The following is a 22,625-nucleotide window of genomic DNA, read 5'->3' on the forward strand; positions in this document are numbered from 1 at the left end:
AATAAAAAAAATGTAGTGAAACTGATAAAATACAATTAAAGGCAAGTTTTCATTGTGGAGCTGGGCAGGCCCATCAATCCAGTAGCAATACAACACACTGCTACAGTCTCCAATCCTGCAGATCCTCAATATGTGAACCCTTACTCAGATTGCTACTCATCTGAGTAAGGATTACTCAAATAGATGTTTGCATGATTGGGCCTATGTTTGCATGATTGATTGCAGGAGGATGAATATCTCTGATCGTTCTCTAGGAAGCCCTCTAGACACCTGAAAAAAATGGTGACAGGTTTCAGAGGGGTGTAGCAATGTTAGTCTGTATCAGCAAAAAACAACAAGGAGTCCTTGTGGCACCTTAGAGACTAACAAATTTGTTTGGGCATAAGCTTTCATGGCTATGAACCCACCTTCATCAGATGCATGAAGTGAAAAAAGTAGGCAGGTATAAATATACAGCCCATAAAAAGATGGGAGTTGCCTTACCGAGTTGGGGGGGGGTGGAGTCAGTGCTAACGAAGCCCAATTCAATTAGGGGCAGGAGTGGACAAACTTTTGTGGCCTGAGGGGCACATTCGGCGTTGTGAAACTGTATGGAGGGCCGGTTAGGAGAAGGCTGTGCCCCTGCCCCCATCCAACCCCTCCCACTTTCCATCCTTGACTGCCCCCTCAGAACTCCCCAACTCATCCAACCCCCCCGTTCCCTGTTCCCTGACTGCCCCAACCCCTATCCACAACCCTGCCCCCTGGCAGCTCCCTGGGACTCCATGCGCATCCAACTGCCCCTGCTCCCTGTCCCCTGACTGCCCACGGGACCCTCTGCCCCTTATCCAACCCCCCCACACACACTTCTCTCCGCCCCCTTACCATGCTGCGCAGAGCAGCAGGAGCTTGCAGCCCGGCCGGAGCCAACCCATGCCACCCACACTGCCCAACAGGAGCTGCGGACCAGAGCACCGGCAGCGTGGCACACTGAGCCTGCGGAGGAGATGGGGACAGCACAGGAAGGGCCGGGGGCTAGCCTCTGCAGCCGGGAGCTCAGGGCAGGACGGTCCCGCAGGCCGGATGTGGCCCACGGGCCGTAGTTTGCCCACCTCTGAGTTAGGGTGTCTGGAAGAAGCTACATCCAGTCCCTTTACACAGGTTTAAGGTCACCATAACAATGAGTTTTAAGGGCTAAGAGAAAGTGTAATTTCCAGTCTTCACTATCTAAGATGAGTTCAAAAGATTTCCTCTCTAGGAATATATTTAGGTGATATCCTACAGGGTTAAAGAGAGAGTTATGGCTGGGGTTGGAACCCTAACTGAGCGTTTCCAGAATTTCAAATGTTTAGGTTTTCTGAACCACTATCTCGTGTGTATTTTTGTTATAACTGTGTTCTAATAATGTGTTAATAGTTATCCCTTTACAACCTACACTTGATCTTCGCATTTTTCTGTCTAGAAGTATATAAACAGATTAATCAGGGCGAGTGTTTTGGCTTGTTGATTTTCCTTGACAGGCAAAAAGATCTTATATGTATAGTGTATTTACCTTTAAAAAATGGGTCTCCAGTTATTTTTTTTATTAAAATAATTTCATGTAAATGGTTTCTCTATTATTTGATTCTACTCACTAGACTCGACTTTGCTGATGCAAGCAAACAACTCCTTTTGAATCTGTCTCTTCACAATGGTTTTATACCAATGTAGAACCACTGACATTCAAGAAGCTACACCTGATTTACACAGATGTAATTAAGGGAGAATTTGGCCCATTGACTGCAATTGAAGTTGTATTTATTGACTTCCCATTGAAGTTAATGGAATTTCTCATGTGCAGCAGCTATAGAATAAGGCCCCTGTTTAGTTCATGGCCCCCTGGGCAGCAGGTGCAAAACAGGTAGTTTGCCCTGGACCCCACTTTTGAGAGAGGCCTCAGACCAAGTGGTGTTGGGACCCAGCATATGGGGTCATATCACTGCTCAGGTTTGGCCCAGCAACCCCTCCATCATGACAAAGGAAGAGCCAGGCAAATCTGAGTGAGTGGCATTGCAACCTCTTGTGTGAGGTCGCAACGGACTAACTGAAATTTAGCCCAGCACCCCCTCTGTCATGATGGAAGGGTTGCTGGGCCAAACTGAGTGGTGCTGCAACCCTGCATGCCTGGTCATAGCACCCGAGCAGGGAGCCAGGCCCAGCCCTGTGGGACAGGACCCACACCTATAAGGTGAGAGCAGGGAAGGCTTGCTCTCCAACCTCTCCCCCTGCCTCCCTTCAGTGGTAGTTATTTTTGGAAAGGATGGGAGGAAGCTTAGTTTCAGATTTTGCCCTGGGCCCCAAAAAGACCTGTGTGGCCCTGATTTGATTGATTTTTACAAGAGATTTCAAATGACTTTTTGCTAACCATATTGATAAACTGTAGAATAATGTTTCTTCATTTGTGTAGGGTGATCAAGGTCAGAGAAGGTGTACGTGGATTATCGGGACCAACAGGAGTACCTGGACCTGCCGGTGCTAAGTACTCTTAGTTTTGTACTGTATCTTTATAACTGAGGTCTCAAGATATAGCTTATCAGTGGTGGAGATGGTGGGGTGAAAAGGCCACTGCCCCCCACTTTTTAAAGAGGAGAATCCATGCCTCCTCACCCCAGTTTTGAGATCTTGAACTCAGTCAGGCTCAATTGGAGTGGAGGAGGAGAAGAGGGCCCACACCCTCTCCTTGGCCCCTGACTGAAGCTGGGTGGTGTAATGGCAGATCCTCTTCCCTGCTCGCATGACAGAAAAGCAGTCAGGCCAAATCTGAGTGGGTTACTGGAGACCCCATACATCAGGCTGCAACGCCAGGCACCCTCTCAACGTTGGCCCAAATCATGACTAAGGCTAAGATTAGGTCACGGGTATTTTTAGTAAAAGTCATGGACAGGTTATGGGCAATAAACAAAAAGTCACTAAAAATACCCGTAACTACATCTCAGGTGCTGGGGGAATGTGGGCGCTCCAGCAGACACAACTGCTCTGGCGGGGTGCTCTGGTGGTCCACCACTGCTCCTCGGGGGGAGCAGCCTGTGGTCCTGCTGCTGCTCCTGGGTGGGCGGATGGCCAATGATCCTGCCACCGCCACTGCTGCTTCCAGCAGGAGGTGGCCCGGGGGTCCCGCTGCCCTCTTCCTTCAGGCGGGGGGCGGCCCAGGGCACCACTACTGCTGCTGGGGCGTGGCAGCCTGGAGCGCCACCGCTGCTCCCGGACCACTGCTCCAGGGCAATGCCCAGGACCAGCTGCCTAGGGCCGCCCAAACAACAGCCAGTGTGGTTGGCTCAGGGTCACCCCAGCAGCTGCTCTGGCGGCCCTTGGGTCAGTCACACCAGCCGCTGCAGTGGCGGAAGTCCCAGAGGTCCCAGAAAGTCACAGAATCCATGACTTCCATGAAAGACTCGCAGCTTTAATCATGATGGAAGGGTAGCCAAGTCAAATCTGAGTGAGTGGTTTAGTAACATGTCACATGGGGTTGCAACCCCACTCAAATTTGGCCCATTTTGATTGCTACTCCCCCTCCGCACACTTCTGCAGTTCTTCTGGTACCTTTGATCTGGCTTGTCCTATGCACCAAAAATAACTGCAATGCCATGAGCTCTCTCCTGCAAGAGATATGAATGACCACAAAGTAATACTCTCAACACTTAATGCAAAACTCATTTCTTCAACTAAGGATTTGCTCAGTAAGTTCTTTACGTATGGGAACATAACATACCCACTCATATATACACAAACAAACATTTAAAAAATGCTTTAAACTAATCCCACTATTTTTTCTACAGTCTGGGAAAGAAGAGGAAGACTATTGTATTCTATGTTTAAATGTTTGGGAAGTACTTGTAATAAGAGAGTGATGGGGCTGTCTTAGTCTCAGTAGGTACATATGGAACTGACAGGGCTTGATTTTCCTCTTATTTACACTGGTTTTGTGATAATGTAATTTCAGTGACTTTAAGTTACTCCTGATTTACCCCAGTGAGAATGAGAGGAAAATCAAGCCTATCATCTCCAGCAATTTCATGTCCTTCCTTCAGCTTTCTATGAACTCTTCTGATGTTCACAAACACACGAGGAGGAAAAATTGAAAAGGGGTTAAATATAGAGAAAAGAACATTTAAGAACTCTAAGTCACATGTATTTTGAGATGGAAATCTTGTATTTTAAGACAAGAAAAGTGGCTGAATTTTTTAGTGTTCAGTTTATTCCAATAGTAAAGCCCATTAAGAGTCTTCCTATTGACTCCAGTGTACTTTGGACTGAGCCTGTAGTGCATTAGTATAAGGATCTTCTAAACTTAAATATTGTAAAATGAACTAGAAAAAAGAACAATCTCATTTTCCATTGAGGAATCAGTATTATACTGGTAACCACTAGAATTGCACTAGTTAGAACTTGTCATGATCACTTGCAATTTGTTTAATAGAACATTAAAACATCCTTCAGGAAATGTTGCTACCAGAAACTGCTCAGGCCCACCTCTCATAAAAATCCATTCTACTTTTTTCATTTGCTGTAGGGTGAACCTGGTGGGCCAGGACGTCTTGGAATGCCGGGCCTTCCTGGTCGAGCTATTCCAGGACCAAAGGTAACATCTGTACTCCAAGCTGCCGAATGTTTATGATCATCAACATGTGGAATATATTAAGCATGCATTGTAGAGTATGGTGAGCTAATTAAACCAGGACATATATTTTCTTAATTATAGGGTGACATTGGGTTACCTGGTCCAGCTGGCCCAGTTGGAGAACCAGGAGTTGGGATTCCTGGCGCTAAGGTAAACCCCAAACTTGGCAGACTAAGTAAAAACATAAGATAACCCAAGGTTGGCCTTACCCTATAAGTAGAAGAGCTGGTAACCTAGGACAGCAAATGCCCTATAACTGTCAGTGTGAATGACTGCAGTAGATTCGCAGAATCCCTCAAGAAAGACCAGCAAAAGACATTTAAAACCATCTTTACTCATCATTTTATAAATAACCATTTGAAAACTTGAAACCAAAATCTCAGTTATTGAACATTTTTATTCCTCCAAGCCATAGCGGAGCTTATTCAAGATATTTGGGTTAGGCTGCCTCAATATATTTAATTAAATGTTGGTAAAAATTTTGCTAACAGAAAGTCAAACAAAATAAGTTTATTAACTCTTATTATTCATGTGTTTCTATCTATCTTTATGGCTCCCATTATTGTATTCTGAGCAATTACTAAGTATTTAAAATAGTTAAAATTAAAAGACAATCTGACATATTTTCTTTACAACTAGTATGAGAAATAGCTTAAGTAGTTTCAAGGATATTGTGTGTGTTTGTTTTTCTGCGTTTATGCATGGGTGGGTATGTTGTGTTATGAATGTGAGTAACTAATCAAGGGAGAGCTAAGTTTAAAAATCAATTTTGTTATGAGTTCTGAAAATGATTAAGTCTGTCCTCATTCTTCTCAAGAGAGAATGTGAGTTCCATAATCAAGGACCTGCTTCTGTGAAAGTTCTATCTTTGGCACTTACAAGCCTCTGCATGTTGATGGACAGTTTAATTGTTCCATAGCTATTGTGAGAGGCCATGACCACAGTGGGAGAGACAACCTCTCAGCTAGCTAGAGTCAATTGCATGGAGAGCTTGAGCTTTCTATGTCCATTGGGGAGCAAGCACAGACAGCAGAACACCTGGGTGATGACAAAAACTTACATGCCATTCACATAGGTTGCTGCATTTTCTCCCTGTTGCAGTTTTTTCAGGAGGTGGCTTCATTCCTAAGTATGAGTTGCAATAGGATCACCGGCATGGCCAGATCAGAGTCCAACAGTTACCAAAAGGACCACATAGCAGATGCCCTTGAAAGTGTGAGATGATATAGGAGAGGCAAATTATTACAAACACATTCCCTCTTCCCACACCCCGCAGTTGTGCTAGCTTCAACTTTAGTCAGCTGCTCTTCATTCAGGTGCTATTTGGCTAGATATCCAGAAAGGTGAGCAGTGGTACAGTTTACATTTGATGTCAAGGACCATGAGTGGGTGTTATTCCTATTCCTGTTTTTTCAGTTTTTGTTGACTTTGTGCCTGTGACAGTCCCTTGACTATAGTCCAGTCAGACAGGTTGTTGTCTGATGTCCGTCTTCCACACGGTAACAGGAGAATGAAAAACATTTTAAAATATAAGAAAATGAGATTTTGAAACACACAAACTAACAGGGAACTCAGGGCAGAAGTAATGCCGACAGTACTTTTAAAACATTTTTCTAAACTGACTGGATAGAGTTCAAGTGATGGTTTCCCTTTAAATGCTCCATTTACCACAGACATGTATCAACATATGCATGGCAGTGATAACTTCCTCCCACTGTTCTGCTGTAGTTTGGCAGCCTCAGCTGCAGTACTATCCCATGCAGTTAAAGGGTACTTCAGTTCTTCTGTGCCTCTCTGCTGACACTGTCAACAAGGGTGCCAATTCTGGGCCCAGTTCTGGAAGTTGCTGAATGCCCTCAACTCCTACAGGGCCTGGAGCGGTGGTATTTGAGATGTGAACATTGGGAATTGGACTGAGGCCATCACTCATTCTACCATGGCCACCAAATTGTAACAATGTATGGTAATTACAGAGCCTTTGGACAAGATTTGAACTGGCATTCTAGAACTGATAGGCCCTGTAAGTCCTCAAAGCCTTTCAGCTCCACTAACTTTAGCCCTACTATTAAATCATCAGCCATTGATAAACTGAAATATACAATAAGATAAAGCCATTTACAGTATTTGTGTGCCAAATTCTTCAGAAGAGTTTATTTTTGTGTAAACCTACCTGACAGCTATTGTCTGGGCATGCGCTTGAACTACTTTTTCTGCTATTATCAGGGTGACGTGGTCATCCAGACCACCTGGACCATTTGGGCCAAAGGGAGATGGTTATCCAGCCCACCTGTGAGTAGACAATTTTGACATGCCAGTTGTGAATAGATAAACATGACCAGAGGAAATTAGCCTCCATGGCTGTTGGACCGCAGGAAGTTTATGGATCTCCTAGGCTCATCTGCCATGGAGGCTCATCAAAGTGTTGGGAGTGAAAGGGAAATTTTTCCCTCTGGGAAGCATGAGAGTCTAACTCCTTCCAAGGAGCAAAGCCTCTCATTCATTTTGATGACAATCTTCAAGAGGATTACAAGCTGGAATTTCTAATGCCATCACTGATGTTTCAAGCAGTATCCTAAATATCCTAATGCAGGGCTGGTTCTTCCCTTTTGACGTAGCTGATAGAACATTTAGTCAGTCAGCCAGGGAAACTGAGCTAACTGTGGCATTATGCCACAGTTCTGAAATCAGTTCTTGCACAGCTGCAGTACACCAGTGGGAGCTCTGGGGAGGCATCATGCCTCAGGAAACTTCTAGAAAAAGCAGGTACCAGACCACCCTTAAAGAGCAAGTAGTGTGCACATTCCTCTGCTGTTGGTCATTTTTGCTGACTTCTGTGGTGGGGTCCTCTCACCCCTCTCAGCCCTTTCTCAGGCTAGGGATGACAAATGTTCCCCAGCCACGTGAAGAGGGCTCAAAGAGAAGAGGCTCCTCATCCTCCTTTGCGTCTACATGAGCCAGGGACAGTCTGACCCTTAACCGGTTGAATACCTGTAACATGCAGAAACACATACTGCAGGAGCTGTCAGTTGCCATGAGTGATATGCCAACGTTCCAGAGCGTAGTGAACATTTATTGTGAATAGAGTCCCAAGTGTCTAATGATGATTGAGTCAGCACTGATCTACATTAAGTTCTCTAATATTTCTAATATTTAAGAATTAAAGAAGTTGATAAGTGTCAAAATGTTGTCAAGTGAAGTTAGTAAATGTCAAAATACAAATTAGTGTCATGTTTTCTGATGCACTTGTGAAATCTGATGCTGGGATTGCATCTGGCTCATGGTATCAGAGAATCCTGTATCTCCAAACATGCATACAGTTCCCATAGAACTTCAGTGCATGCTTTCCTAAAGGTAGAATTGAATGTGTTGTTTACAAAGAAAGAGTGTCCCATGAAAACACAACCTGTATCCAGTTGAGGTAGCCTCAGATTAGATTTAATAGTCTGTCTGTGTGTGCCTTCCATGTTAGGGACTTCCAGGTCTTCCAGGAGCTCCTGGTGAACAAGGCCCTGAAGGATTTGGATCACCAGGACCTAAGGTAAAGGCCATTAAACTCAAATATAAAGCAAATTCTCATTTACATAAATATTATTTCCTTCAGATGGGTTATATTCAAAGTACAGTCAGGTATGTTAAATCCAGATTTGGTTTATTCATTAGTATCTAAAATATTATCCTTTCAGAGACTTCTAGTGCATGGAGAAAAGATATACTTTTTTCATATATTATTGCATATATTCCTCTGTATTTTCAAAAATATATCAGGTTATCAGATATATTAGAGATCAAACATACTCATATTAAACACAATCATGGCCTAAGGACTTTCATTTCTCTTAAGAGGACACTTACAACCTGTTTAGAATAGAAATAATAATTTGCCTAATGAAAATCTCATGCAGCTTTCTTGAGAGATACTAGTAACCACTAATGAATATTCCATGGTCACATTATTGAAGGGCAATGAAGGGCTATGGACTATGTTCACAAATGGAAGTTGCCTCAAAGGAATCTACAAAATTTAGGGAGAATCCAGATTCTGCTCCAGTTGAAATAAATGGCAAAACTCCCACTGATTCCAATAGGAGGCTGATCAGATCTATAATTAACAAATATGTGTAGCACTGATATAGCTTTAGGTATGATGCAATATCACCATAAATGTAATTGCTCTTTAATGGTGTGCTATGGTACATTTATTATGTGCTGTTTCATTCTTTCATTCAAACTTTGCTTCAGAACTCAGTTATCCCTCTCTCTCCAATGACTAGTGAGTGTACGGAACATAATGGGATATCAATTCCCTCTCCTATGAAGGTCACCTAGATATACTGACAATTGTTTATATAAATAAAAAGGAGCTGGCAAGCTGATTGAATTATACAAGTACTTTGATGGGATTTCTACAGTTTTATCACATTTTATGTCTTCACATAAAACTCCCTCCCAACATAACCAGAATACTGTCTGTCCCAGGCCCCTGAGGGGTAAAGAGTAACACCAAACAGCAACTAAATAACATGCAGTCCAATTCAACTCCCATGAGAGTCAAAGGAATGACTCCCATTGGCTCAGTGGCAACTGGCTCAAACCCCTGCTTATTATATAATAAGAGTACTGAAATTATAGTGATGTTATGGCAAAGGCCATTTGCACCAGCTAAGAGGAGCTAGTCTTTTGTTCTTCAGTCAAATTGGACAACTTGCCAGTGCTCATTCCTAGTTTTAATACATTTTCTTTGACCCAACCTGCCCTGCTTTTTAATTAGACTTGTTCAGACATGTGCTTTGGTGTTTAGCTAATTCCCCTATTTCCTTTTGTCCCCCATTGAGCACTGCAGACAATGGAAATCATAAAAACAAGTGAAACTCTGGTATTCACTCAGGAGCAGATGTAGCTTCCCAATTCAATGAGTGCACTATACTAAACTGTACTATAAATTTGGTGGGGAGCCCAAAAGCATAGGCTAGTGTCTTCTGCCTCTCAGGATGGACCCAGCTCCCCACTCTGGGCATTGTGATCTGGCACGAAGGGTCAAAGGGTCACTTGGGTAACCGTCAAACCTGAGTGGCACCAGATCACAATGATGACATGGGCACCCAGTCCCAGTCCCACAGGACAGAAAACATCACTGTGGGATGAGTGAGGGGTGGGTTCACTCTCCAACCCCCAGGCTCCCTCATTTTCTCCCCCTGCACTAGCGGAAGGAGTATATGTTTGCCTAGGGTCCAGTCAAAATGATACTCCTTGTGATGTTCAATATAAATACCTATTAATGGAGTATATAAAACACTCAGTGTTTTTGTACCCTTCGTTTCATGATTTTCTGTGGGTGCAAACTGAACCCATAAACCCATGAAGCCATGCTGAATACAGTATGTGGTTTTTACAAGTATCAATTTTCAGGGTGATCCAGGTGTTTCGAGGACCAGTTGGTCTCCCAGGTCCTCCAGGAGAAGGCCTTCCAGGACCAAAAGTAAGTCAATTAAACAGTTTTGTTCTCACTCATCAACAATTTTATAAAAAAGAAATATAATGTTTAATATACAAATATAATATATATATATATAAATATTTTGTACATACGCGCGCGCACGTGCACACACACACACTGCAGTACTCTCTGTTTTCATGCTACTCTAGAAAGAACTGGTCCCATGAGTAAGATAGAAGGAGAACGTCAGTGTCCGCATTTTGCAGATGGGAAAACAGAGATACAGTAGTTAAGTGACTCACCCAGGCCCAAGTGCTATCTTGTTTCTTACTATGCACAGAAAAAAAGAAATCTGTTAATTAGTGATTGAGATCTGTCCAAGAAATGTCACTTTTTCCCAAACTTACTATGGGGAGGATCCTGCCTCCCTACAGTCCCAGCCACGAAACCCTTGAATGTAACAGTATTGCTTACACCAGGGTAGGAGGCAACAAGCCTGCAAACTAGTTTTTATTGCCTGCACATTGCAGAGTAATGCTCCCAGAGGTTCAGTCCATGTTAGGATTGCGGACAGGATCTGGCCAAGGGATCTGTGACTACACTGATCAAATGTACACAGTTATAGGGATAGGTATGTCTGTTGCAGAAGCTAATGCAGCAGAGGCTGCAGTAGCAACCACAGAGTAGGCACAGCCTGTAGACTGGGTACAGGATTGGGCCTGTAAGTGGGATCCCTGTCAGGTTAGACCTCTTACAAATGATTAAAACAAAAGTTATGCACATAGAGATCAAAAGGAGTAATAAGCACATTTTGTGTTTTCAAAGTCTATTCTTTTCAATTTTGATCAACAGGTCTAGTGAGAAGTATTAGAGCTATATTTATATAAAATTCATGAATGTTAAAATGTGTTGGTTGCAGTTATTTTCATGTGAATAACACAGAAATCCATTAAAAATGAAACGTTTCTAAATAGGCAACAAAGTACCATTATTGCTTGCCATATAATTAGTGCATGTGTCTTGCGGTGTTCTTAAAATGAATTTAGTGCTGGTGGAAGGTGGCTATATTGGAACTTCTAGTTCTTTATCACAGGGCAGTCTACTCCCCACTGCCTCACCAACACGCTGCATCCTTTCACTGGAGAGTCACCTAAGGGTGAGAGTGATTCACTATCAGTGCCCAGATAGTCCTTAGTGACTTTTCTGAAAGCTGAACCATATTACAGCCATTAGTTATCTGATAACATTGAAAAAACCAAATATCTCCTTATTGTCTCTCGATGAATCCTGGCCATGGTATTTCTAGGACAGGGGTGGGCAAAACTTTTTGGCCCGAGGGCCACATCTGGTATGGAAATTGTGTGGCAGGCCATGAGTGCTCACCAAAATTGGGGGTTGGAGTGGGTGAGGGCTCCGGCTGTGGGTGCCAGGCTCTGGGGTGGGGCCAGAAATGAGGAGTCCAGGGTGCAGGAGGGGCTCTGGCTGGGCAGGGGGATATGGGGGGGGTGCGGGCTCTGGCTGGGTGTGCGGGCTATGGGGTGGGGCTGGGAATGAGGTGTTGGGGTGAAGGAGGGGTGCTCTGGGCTGGGACGAGGGGTTCAGAGGGTGGGAGGAAAGATGAGGCTGGGACAGGAGGTTGGGGACGGGAGTGGGTTAAGGGTGAGCTCCAGATGGCTCTTACTCAAGAGCTCCCAGAAGCAGCGGCATGTCCCCTGTGACTCCTAGCAGGGGCACGGCCAGGCGGCTCTGCGTTTGCTGCCCCAATCCACAGGTGCCTCCCCTGCAGCTCCCATTGGTCATGGTTCCCGGCAATGGGAGTGCGGAGGCAGTGCTTGGGGCAGGGGCAGCATGAAGTCCCCTGGCTGCCCCTACATGTAGGAGCAGAAGGGGGACATGCCGCTGCTTCCAGGAGCTGCGCAGAGTCATGGCATGTGCACAGCAGGGCAAGCCCCCAACCCGCTCCCTGGCTGGAGCACGAGGGGCGGATTAAAACGATTTAAGGGCTGATGTGGCCCCTGGGCTGTAGTTTGCCCACCCCTGTTCTAGGCGGACATCACATGTTATTGAGAAGTAACATGACATTGTGTGATTGATATAAGAATTTGTCATGTTGTTTTAGTAGGTACTGTATTTAACATGTTTGGGTTTTTCTCCATTAGGGAAATGTAGGACGGCAAGGGTCCCCAGGCCCCCAGGGAGCTCCAGGTGAAGGTATTCAGGGATCTAAGGTATAAAGATTCACTGACTTCAGTGCTCATACGTAACTCAGGGGAGAACCTGACCATCACAATATAAAGGAATTGAGAAACAGATTGCCTGTTTTTATTGCATGGGAGTGGGTTTTTGTTTCCTGTTTGTTTTGTTTGTTTTTAATACCCTGGTTGGCTAAGGGGCTGAAGGTGGAGACTGAAAAGAGTAACATGAGCATCAACAGTGACTGTCCTCTTCCTCACTGCTAGATTAACAGCAAGGCCAAGGGGAGGTGGTCCAGGAGTCTCCAGGACAGAGAGGTTCTAGTCTCAAATATAGTTAGCCTTGCAAGAGGGCACCAAAAAGCAAGGCCATGTTTCCCTGTTCCTTTTTTGTCAATCCCTGTGATGCACACTTGTGCCAAGCTTGGAGTAGTTCGATTAACTGTCAGTTGGGAAGGAGAAGGCGCAGCACTGAGTCTAGAGTCATGCTCCTCTTCTCCTATAATTGGTACTTTTACACTATGAAGGGATGCATCAGTGGAGGTGATGATTCAGATCAAAGGGATGGGAGAGAGGAATGAGTGGGAGAGACACAGAAGATGGAAAAGAAACAGAAAAGCCAATTTTATTTTAAAATATTAAGAAGGAAAGCAGGCATATGTGGCTTGCATGTACAGCCCTTATTCACCCTGGTGAGAACTTGCTCCTGTGAGAAGGTCCCATTCACTTTAATTTGTCTATTTACACAAATAGGTGTTCAGCAGGGCAAATAAGGAATTCACAAGCTGGCCCTTCTAAGGGTTGGAGAAAGGAAGCTCCAAAATATTCTTGATGGGAAGCAAGGAAAGCATATGCCAAAAATATATCTGCATAAAGAAATCTACATGACGTGTGATATCATTCAGTGTATTCATTAAAATGTAGCTTGAACAATTTTGCTGTGAACATTTAACATTAATATATGATGAATGGTCATCAAGTGTTAACATTTCTACTGAAATATCATTAGGGTGAGCAAGGAATTCAAGGAATGCCAGGACCTCGGGGGCCTCCTGGGAAGGACTACTTGGACCAAGGTACAGTATATAAATGAAAGATAATGTCTGGTGCCCAGTTCTCCCCTTGAAGTCAACATACTGGAGTCAACTCCGAGTGGAGTTATTTCTATTCTGTGGAGAGAGACTAGGGGATGAGAATTTGCAGGGCAATTATGTAATCGAGAATATATTTAGAGATGAGGAAAATAAGTAAACGGTATTCCAGATGTCCTATTTTATCTTGCCATACTATAGCCTGATTAGGTGCAGAGGTATGCAGAACTTTTTAAATTGAGGTTTTTACTAATGTGGCAGCAGATTGTTCCGTTTGCCATCTAGCTCAGTGGAGCCTGCTCCTTGGAGTGTCTACTCTGTCTGATAGAGTGTGTCTTCTTTTCATTACCATGCACACTTCTAAAAAGTGAGCCAATGAGAAATTCACAGTAGAAAGCCAGCATTTCAAACTCCAGTATTTTCTTCCCTCACAGTTATTAATTTGATTACATCTTACACAAGTCAGAGTGTAAGAAAGCAATGAAAAGCTTTATCTGAGTTTAGTACAATTAAAGATACTATTGGAACTAACGCTGGGCTTGATCCTGCAAGGTGCTGAACACCTCATTGTAAATGCTCAGTGACTCCTCTTAAGGTCAGTGGGATTTGGGAACATCCAGCCCCCACAGGATCAGGCCTTCAGTTTATATTTTATAACGTACCTTTCACACTATTACAATTTAAATATATTTTGAAACATGACATGTAGAACTTATTACAATAAAAAGGAACAGAACTTTGGTAGAATAGTTTTTAGTCCTTTCCACCAGCTGCACAGGGTATCCACAATGACAGCTAGATATAAAATGAAAGTTTAACTGAAGATGTGACTTACAGCTATTATCTAACTAATGCATCATTCCAAGGGTGATCGCGGTGCTGCAGGTGAAAGGGGAAGAAAAGGAGAAAAAGGCAACATGGGTGATCCTGGTTTGTTTGGAGAACCTGTGAGTTCCTACAATTTATCAATGAGTTTGTTGTAAATAAATTTAAACACCCTAAGTATATGGCTGCATAAAGTGTTTTCATCACTATTTAACTGCAAATAATCTGAAATACTTATGAAAAAGTCAAACTATGCAAGGATTTTAAAGACAGAATTCCTTATAAAATAAACATTCCCTTGCTCAGTGAGAATCCAGAGGTCAAACAATAGGTACAGCTTCTTCCTTAGAGAAGTGAAAGTCAATCAACTTAAAGGTACACAACCACATAGTTCTGTTCTGAAGTCAAATTTAACTGTCAATCAACCCTTTCCATAAAAGATAAATGATTAAGTGGGGGCATGTGTGTGTGAAAAGGAACACTGATGATGGGGAGAGACCCAAATAATCATCACAGCAAGGAGTGGAGAGAGAGAGAGAGAGAGATGGGAAAAGCCTGATGACCAACTCCTCCTCTGCCATTTGCTTCTTGTTTAGTGGGCTTTGTTTGTGTTTTGTTTCATTTTTTTTTTAAATAAAACTGCCCCAGCCCTTAACCCTGGTATTGAGCCTATCATTGTCTACTTGTGCACACAAAGGGGAATTATGGCAATCCTAGAGTTCTTGCAGCTACCCCTATAGTAGTAGGTTGGGAGACAAAATGTTCTGGGAACTGGCACTTGCAGAGCATGGCAGGCAGGTAGTAATTTGCATGAATTCTCCCTTCCCTCAATAGATGGTAACTCATAACCCTGCAGCTGGAGGTTTGGGGTCTTCTGGTCTTTATAGCATTTTGATCATTCTTCTGACTAGACTCCAATTACAGCTGCAGTCTCACAAAGACTTGTACTGCCCAGAAAGCTGTAGATATTTTGTGTCGGACTGAGCCCTAATATTTTAACTGTACATTTTTATAGAAAAGAGAGAGTTCTTATTATCTAAATATTATATAATTACAAGGCTGATAAAATAATGGTTCACATTACAGCAGTGGTTACTAATTAATTGCTAATAGCTAAATTATGGTCTTCATTGCAGGGCAGTACTGGACCCAAGGGAGAGCAAGGTCTAACAGTAAGCAAATCCTGTTGTAAATTCCATTAATGCAAGATACAAATTAAATGCAAGATGTTATGAGTTAATGAATCACTATCACTAATCATTATTTGGAATGTTTCCTGATTGAGTCTTACATTGAGAAAAAATGTAAGAAGTCTCGCAACCGGCTATATTATCCACACTTAAGAAACAATACAAAAGGTGCCTGACTTAAGTCCCATTGACTTCAATGGGACTTAAACACTCCTGTAAGAGTTTTGCTGAATTGGGGCCCTGATGCAGTTCAGGCTCAGCAGAGGCATAATTAAGCTCACAGCATGAAAGACTATGGCATTTTTTATCAGAACAAATATCTGAAATTAAATGATTGGCAAGGATAATATTATAGGTCACCTGAGAGTGTACAATTGTCAAATAACGTGCTATTTGTTATTTTCTATTCTTTTCTTACTTAGAGAGAAGATATAATTAAGTTAATTAAAGAGATATGTGGTAAGCGTTCAATCAACCTTACATTTCAGATCCTGTTTATTAATTTACTTTTACCTTCTCCTCTTCCACCATGAGTACAGAATAAAGTTAACATTGCATAGGCAATATATGGTAATATATTAAGCTCTACGCAAGCTATAATGGAAATAATATCCATTATAAACAAACAAGACTAAGTATAGTAATAAATTCAGAACTAATCATGGTTTGATTTTTATTCTTCCTCTACAGGCTGTGGTATTAAATGCAAGGAAATACCTATGGAGCTTGTGTTTGTGATTGACAGCTCTGAAAGTGTGGGACCAGAAAATTTTGAGATAATTAAAGACTTTGTCACTGCATTAGTAGATAGAGTAACTGTAGGCAGAAATGCTACCAGAATTGGTCTTGTACTCTACAGTTTAGAGGTTCGGCTAGAATTTGGACTTAACAGGTACACAACCCAACAGGACGTGAAACAAGCAATTAGAAAAATGCTGTATATGGGGGAAGGTACATACACAGCAACTGCTATCCGCAAAGCAACACAGGAAGGATTTTTTGGTGCTCGAACTGGTGTGCGAAAAGTAGCTATAGTATTAACAGATGGACAGGCAGATAAGAGAGAGGCTGTTAAAATGGATATCGCTGTCCGAGAGGCCCACGCAACCAACATTGAAATGTATGCAATAGGAATTGTAAATACTTCAGATCCAACACAAGTTGAATTCTTGCGTGAATTAAATCTGATCGCATCAGATCCTGACAGAGAACATATGTATCTCATTGATGATTTTAATACTCTTCCAGGTGAGTGCATTTTGTTTTAATTGTGTTAAATATTTGTAAATTAATCCAGAGCATGCTAAACTTGTCCAGTGGAAAGAATGGCTTGTTTTTCTTTCTGTGTAAACTTCCAGAGATCTTGGCCTAGATTCTGAGCTATGTTGGGTGCATCTTGTGGGATGGGGTGCAGTAGTTTCTGTGGCTGGTAAAGGAGTGGTCCAACCCATAGCATAAATTAGAGCAGTCTTTGGGCTGCTTTAATTTACACTAGGCTGCACATGTCCAAATGGAATCATTCTGGCAGCTGGGAATTGCAGAAGCACTGAGATGGTCCAGTGACACCATCTATACCAAAGGGCTGGGTAGAGGCAAGATATTGAGCTTCTACATTGGCTCAATGCCAGCCACGGGTTCCACTTACAAAATGGGAATTCCCAAATAGGTATTTAAGCAAGGTGTCCAGCTGATTTGCACCATTGGGCTAATGCAAAGCATCCAGAGCAGGGAGCCAGAATCTGGCCCACTGAGCCAAATCCTGATTTCTGATTCTCTTCCATGGGATTAGTTACTTGACGAAGGCAAGCAGGATTTGGCCTATTATGAGGTAATGACTAAGAGATATTTTAAGAGATTCAGAGGCTTGAATAAGCACAGTTGGCTGAGTTTAGGGACACAGATCTTGTTTTATGCCACAATGTGCCATGCACATTGGAGTACAAGTAATGGAGGTCTGAAGGAGCTGGAAGACTGATGGTGAATAGTCCAGAGGGGTTGTCTGTATTATTATTTTTTATTATTAATTAATAATTATTATTATTGCACGTAAATAACCTTATTTCCTGATGGAGTCTCTATTTCCATAAATAATGCTGTTCTCTCTTCTTTAAGCTTTGGAGTCCAAATTAGTAAACCAGTTTTGTGAAGACGAGCATGGTGCCTTAATATATAATCGTATTGGAAATGGTGCAAGCATAAGTGGACCATCTATCCATTCATTGTCTTCCGGTTCTTCACATTACTTACTTCACAGCATCAACAATGTTAATGGACTATCAGTTTCATCAGACAGGCATGGAACATCTATGAGAGAAAGCAAGCTTTCTCAACCATTAGTTCCGGTATAAAAATGCATCATTTATTTTAATAACCAGCTGGCTTCTTTGTACATCCTTGTCTGCTAATGGATGCAGTACATCAGATTTTTTCCCCCTAGTTCCATCTACTGGTTGAGCTAGTGGAATTTCTCCTTTACCTCACTGGGAATTTTGAGAGCTATATCTTGTGAATGAGAGTTCTGATGCAGCATATATGCAGTTAACTAACAATATTAACAATATTCATGAAGAGACAAGGATTATTACAATCATGTTTTATAATATATTTGTGCTGTAATATAAAGAATGAGATATTGAAAGGGCATTTATACTCTGAAAAGTAACTCTAAGAAGTGGCTTCAGAGTAGCAACCGTGTTAGTCTGTATCCGCAAAAAGAAAAGGAGTACTTGTGGCACCTTAGAGACTAACAAATTTATTTGAGCATAAGCTTTTGTGACCTACGGCATCCGATGAAGTGAGCCATAGCTCACGAAAGCTTATGCTCAAATAAATTTGTTAGTCTCTAAGGTGCCACAAGTACTCCTTTTCTTTTTTCTGAGAAGTGGCATTTCTGCTCTATGATTCTATATTATATATTTGCTGATTACAGAATTTTGAACAGCCAAAACCATAAACCTGTCCTGGAATGAGAGTCAAACTGTATTTTTCGGGCTCATGCATCATTACCAGACACCAATATTCCCCACAAAAATTTAGTTAACAATTCTCTGGCTTATGCATGATCCAGATTAGAATACAGTTCACTCTCACATATTACTACAAACTTAGCTAATCAGAGTAAAAAATAACTTATTTTTGTCAGAATAATAAACAGATTTAACTTTGAATTTGCATAGGGACCTAATCAGGATACTAAAATGGTGCCATTTTTCATCACTCTTAGTACCTTAACAACACTTTAAGAAACAGCACTGATGGTTTCCAAATAGAATCCCATCTAGTCCTAGGATCAAAAATTAGAGTTACTTATGGATTCTTCAGGAGCCCACCTCATTTTTAGGGACATGGTTAACCTAAAAGCATTTTAAAATTAAAGAAAATTAAACATTTGTTTCAGACCAAAGAATCATCTGTGGCAGTTTATGAAGACCATGAAGAGGAGGCTGAGAAAGATGAGCAGCCACTCTTGCCTTCAGTGAACAGCAGAGGTATTTTCACTATCATCTTGCTCCTTAACTATTTCACGTCCTAATTCTTCTAGGACAGACAAAAATCAATTATTTTTTCTTCACTTGCAGTAGTGGTATCATCACTGCCATCACCACCGCCAGACAAAATGCTGTCACCATCTCTTTCATCAGCTTCCTCTGTGTTGCTTACAGACAGACCAGGTTATACATTATACTCAACTTTTAATTTTGATTACTTGAACATTAACCTTTATTAAAGATCCTAAATCAAAGTTATGTCATCAGGACTAACTCATTTCCTAGGTTTGGTAAAGCTATGATGGGAAGGAGGGATCATTTTAGGATTTAGAGTGGACTCAGTCCCATTGCTTCTCCAGCATCTTCGTCCAACATGCCCCGCCTTCCCCAAAAGCCAGGACCTGCTGCTTCCTTCATGCTGTGAACAGAAACAGAGGCCAGGGTCAGAAAAAATCTGAGGGAAGGTCTGCACTAGATGTGGGTGATTCCCAGTACGAGGAGACATACTTTCACTAGCTCTCATCGAGCTAGCGTGCTAAAAATAGAATGTAGCTGTGGCAGCATGAGCTGCAGGACAGAGACCCCCAATCATCAGAGATGCTAGGCACATACTCAGCACCTAACCCATCCCACAGCTCACACTGCTGCGGCTACATTCTTTTATCATTGATTTATTTTGCTTATCCGCTCTTGTTATGTGCCGTACTTGATTACCACCTATTGCCATTAGAAGTGAAGTGTGCACATCTTAGAGAAAACACTGAATACAATTTCTGATTCTAATAACTGTTCTAATCCTAGGGCTCCAATACCACAGTGTTGGATGCTGTACCTGAACTTAAATGGACTATGTATTGTAGATAGTTAACATAAGGGTTTTAGAACCAGAATACCAATGCAAGAACACTGTATATACTTCCTAGATCTTTAGCCTACCAGTCTTTTCTCTCTCTTAGCTGCTGGTAAGATTGACTGCTGACAATTAGCTTTCAAAATTGTCAGACTGTTTCCAAACTTTTTTTTTAGTCTGTATGGATAATAATTTTATAGCACAATATTTCTAATTATAATTTTTATGATTTGTGAAGGTGCCTGTCTAATAAAGGCCCACATTTAATTAGGCTTCCAAATTTCAACTAAAATCTTTAAAAATTTCAACTGAAACTTTACATTGCTCTATCACTTTGGCAGCAATAGAACAGTTTAAAAGGCACAAACATTGAGATGTAAGTTATTTTCACATGCTAAGAGCTCCTTTTATCCTTTGTTTTTTAAGAAAATATCCTGGATCCACGATGTAAATTGAGATTAGATCAAGGTTCATGTCGTGTGTATATAATAAAATGGTACTATGATAAACAAGCCAATGCCTGTGCTCAGTTTTGGTATGGTGGTTGTGATGGAAATGCAAATCGCTTTGATGCTGAAGATGAATGTAAAAAGGCCTGTGTATTTTATTCTGGAGGTAAGTCTGTATACATTTTTCTATATTAAGAACTAGTATTTTATGTGATTCCCTAGTATGGTTAATTATCTGGTGTCCTATATTACATACAAAAAAAAGTTAAAGAATGTTATTAACATAAAGTCAAACATTCAAAAGATAGAAAATGCCTAAATTAAGGCTGCTTGTGCAACCTTAATGTTGCCCCCTTGCGCACAAGCAATATGATACAGGCTTTAATTACATGACAACATACTATTTTTTTTTCTATAGGACCATATTCAGTAGTACATAGAATGTAAGCTTTCTGGGCAAGGATTACCTTTTCACTACAAATCTGTACAGCACATAGCACAATGGGATGCTGATCCTTGAGTGGGGTCCCTACATACTACTGTTAAATGAATTATAAAATAATAAGAGTAGGCAAATTTAAATTGTACATATGGTTTGGTTTAAGTAACATTTTTGTGTGTGTGTAAGTCTCTGAACAGTATAATTATGTACTTTCTTCTCCTCTGTTACAGAAGACTAAAGTTTGATTTGAATTCTGCAACAAAGACAACTTCTTTTTTTAAGTAAAAACTGAAAGTTTTACACAAGTGCTGTTTTTACACTTGTAAAGTATTTTGATATAATACTTAAATAGATAACTGTACATCAACTTACAATTTGAAAGCAAATACTACTTAGGGGTTATCATCACTTATGTCTGTCAACTTGCTATCTATCAATATTAGAGCTTCAACGAGAAGGACAAATATTTTAAGAGAAAGTGGCATAGAGGATTCTTGGGGTTATTTTCCTAGCTCTACCAATTAACAGTTCCATGATCTTGGGAAAGTCACATATGTCCTCTATGTTTCAATCCACCCATTTGTAAAATGAAAGACTGTAATATTGCTCCCTTATGGGGAGGATCTGAGGCATAAGTAATTTATGTTTACAAAGTACTTTTAAGATCACTATGAAAGTCACTGTATACATGCAAAATATTATATTTGTAACTATACAAAAACATTGTACTTCTGATGTAAAGACTTTCTTTAGTTTCCATTGGCTAGTAAGATACAAGATGAATCTATTTAATAATGCCTAGAAACATATGTGACTGATTATAACAGTAACTGGCATTGCTAAAATAGATCAATTCAGTCCTAAAGTAGTTCTTTTATTTTTTAAAGTATTGTTTTTTGAAAATAGTGTTTGATTTTTAAATGCAATTTAATATTCTAACCTCAACATTTTTTTAAAACTCATTTAACTTATGTTCAGAAGAACAACTGCAGCATAGGCCTGACAATAACAAGCCATTTTGCATTCCTGTTTAAGTCAGCGCCCATGTGCAGTGCTGCATTTATGTGCATGCATAACAGTATATGATGTATTTTTTATTAATCAAATTCTATACTACAAAGCTTGTTTGTAATAAAATTATTTTGTTTTACTGCCAGTAGAGAGAATTGATAATAGCAGCTTTGCAAAACTAAAGATCTATCTTGATATGATATTTAACAATCACACAGGTTTAGGTTAACACTTGCAGTTTTAACATGTTCCTGCTGTAGTCCCTGGAAGTACTGCTACTGACTTTAACAGGATTGAACCTTCTAGGTTATGTTCGCCACTCATATACACTCTGCCAATCACTGTACATCTGGGGTTTTATATAAATATCTGCAACAATAAATCCAGAATATCGACAAAATTTACAGCAGATATAACAATTCACCCTTATGAAATATACTGCATTTCCTACATGTAATCAGTGAGGACTTTCATTAAACACTTACTCCTAAATATTCTTAGAGAACTAGATAGCTCATTACTAAGATTAAGATTCTGTCATGGGTATTTTTAGTAAAAGTCAGGGACAGGTAGCGGGCAATAAACAAAAATTCATGGAAGCCTGCAACCTGTCTGTGATTTTTACTAAAAATACATGTGGGGAGGAGTAACAGTCGGAGTGCTTCAGGCCTGCTACTGCACCAGGGGCTGATCGCTGATGCTCCAGCCCCATAGGGAATGACCCAACCCTGGCCACTGATTCAGCCCTGGAGCTGCTGCTCTGGCAGGAGCTGCTCCAGCAGCCCCAGGGCCACTGCTCCAGCAGCCTCGGGGCTGACCACTGCCTGCTGCTGCAGTGGCCCCAGGGCTGACAGCTGCTCCAGTCCGGAAGAAGTCACGGAGGTCTCAAAGTAACGGAATCTGACCTCCATTACAGAATCATAGCCTTACTCTTTACTAACCCTGCAAGCCAACTGATTCCAGACCAGCCAGTATATCAATACTATCTGACAATTCTTCAATGTCCTACATGACATG

General features: G+C 41.3%; 1 protein-coding gene across 1 annotated transcript in view; it reads left to right on the top strand.

Annotated features, from left to right (window-relative positions):
- LOC119863554 (collagen alpha-1(XXVIII) chain-like) overlaps positions 1-21,633 on the top strand; it is a 62,240-nt gene extending 40,607 nt beyond the window's left edge. The window contains 17 exon segments of the mRNA XM_043504855.1: positions 4,529-4,597; positions 4,718-4,786; positions 6,860-6,925; positions 8,106-8,174; positions 10,043-10,054; positions 10,056-10,112; positions 12,230-12,298; positions 13,272-13,343; positions 14,220-14,300; positions 15,315-15,350; positions 15,791-15,827; positions 16,059-16,616; positions 17,481-17,710; positions 18,766-18,856; positions 18,947-19,039; positions 20,133-20,321; positions 20,828-21,633. Coding sequence (XP_043360790.1) covers positions 4,529-4,597; positions 4,718-4,786; positions 6,860-6,925; positions 8,106-8,174; positions 10,043-10,054; positions 10,056-10,112; positions 12,230-12,298; positions 13,272-13,343; positions 14,220-14,300; positions 15,315-15,350; positions 15,791-15,827; positions 16,059-16,616; positions 17,481-17,710; positions 18,766-18,856; positions 18,947-19,039; positions 20,133-20,321; positions 20,828-20,835 — 1,806 coding nt within the window. The 3' untranslated portion in view covers positions 20,836-21,633.
- The last annotated feature ends 992 nt before the right edge of the window (positions 21,634-22,625 follow it).

This window comes from Dermochelys coriacea, chromosome 11, assembly GCF_009764565.3.
Source record: "Dermochelys coriacea isolate rDerCor1 chromosome 11, rDerCor1.pri.v4, whole genome shotgun sequence".
NCBI classification, from domain to species: Eukaryota; Metazoa; Chordata; order Testudines; family Dermochelyidae; genus Dermochelys; species Dermochelys coriacea.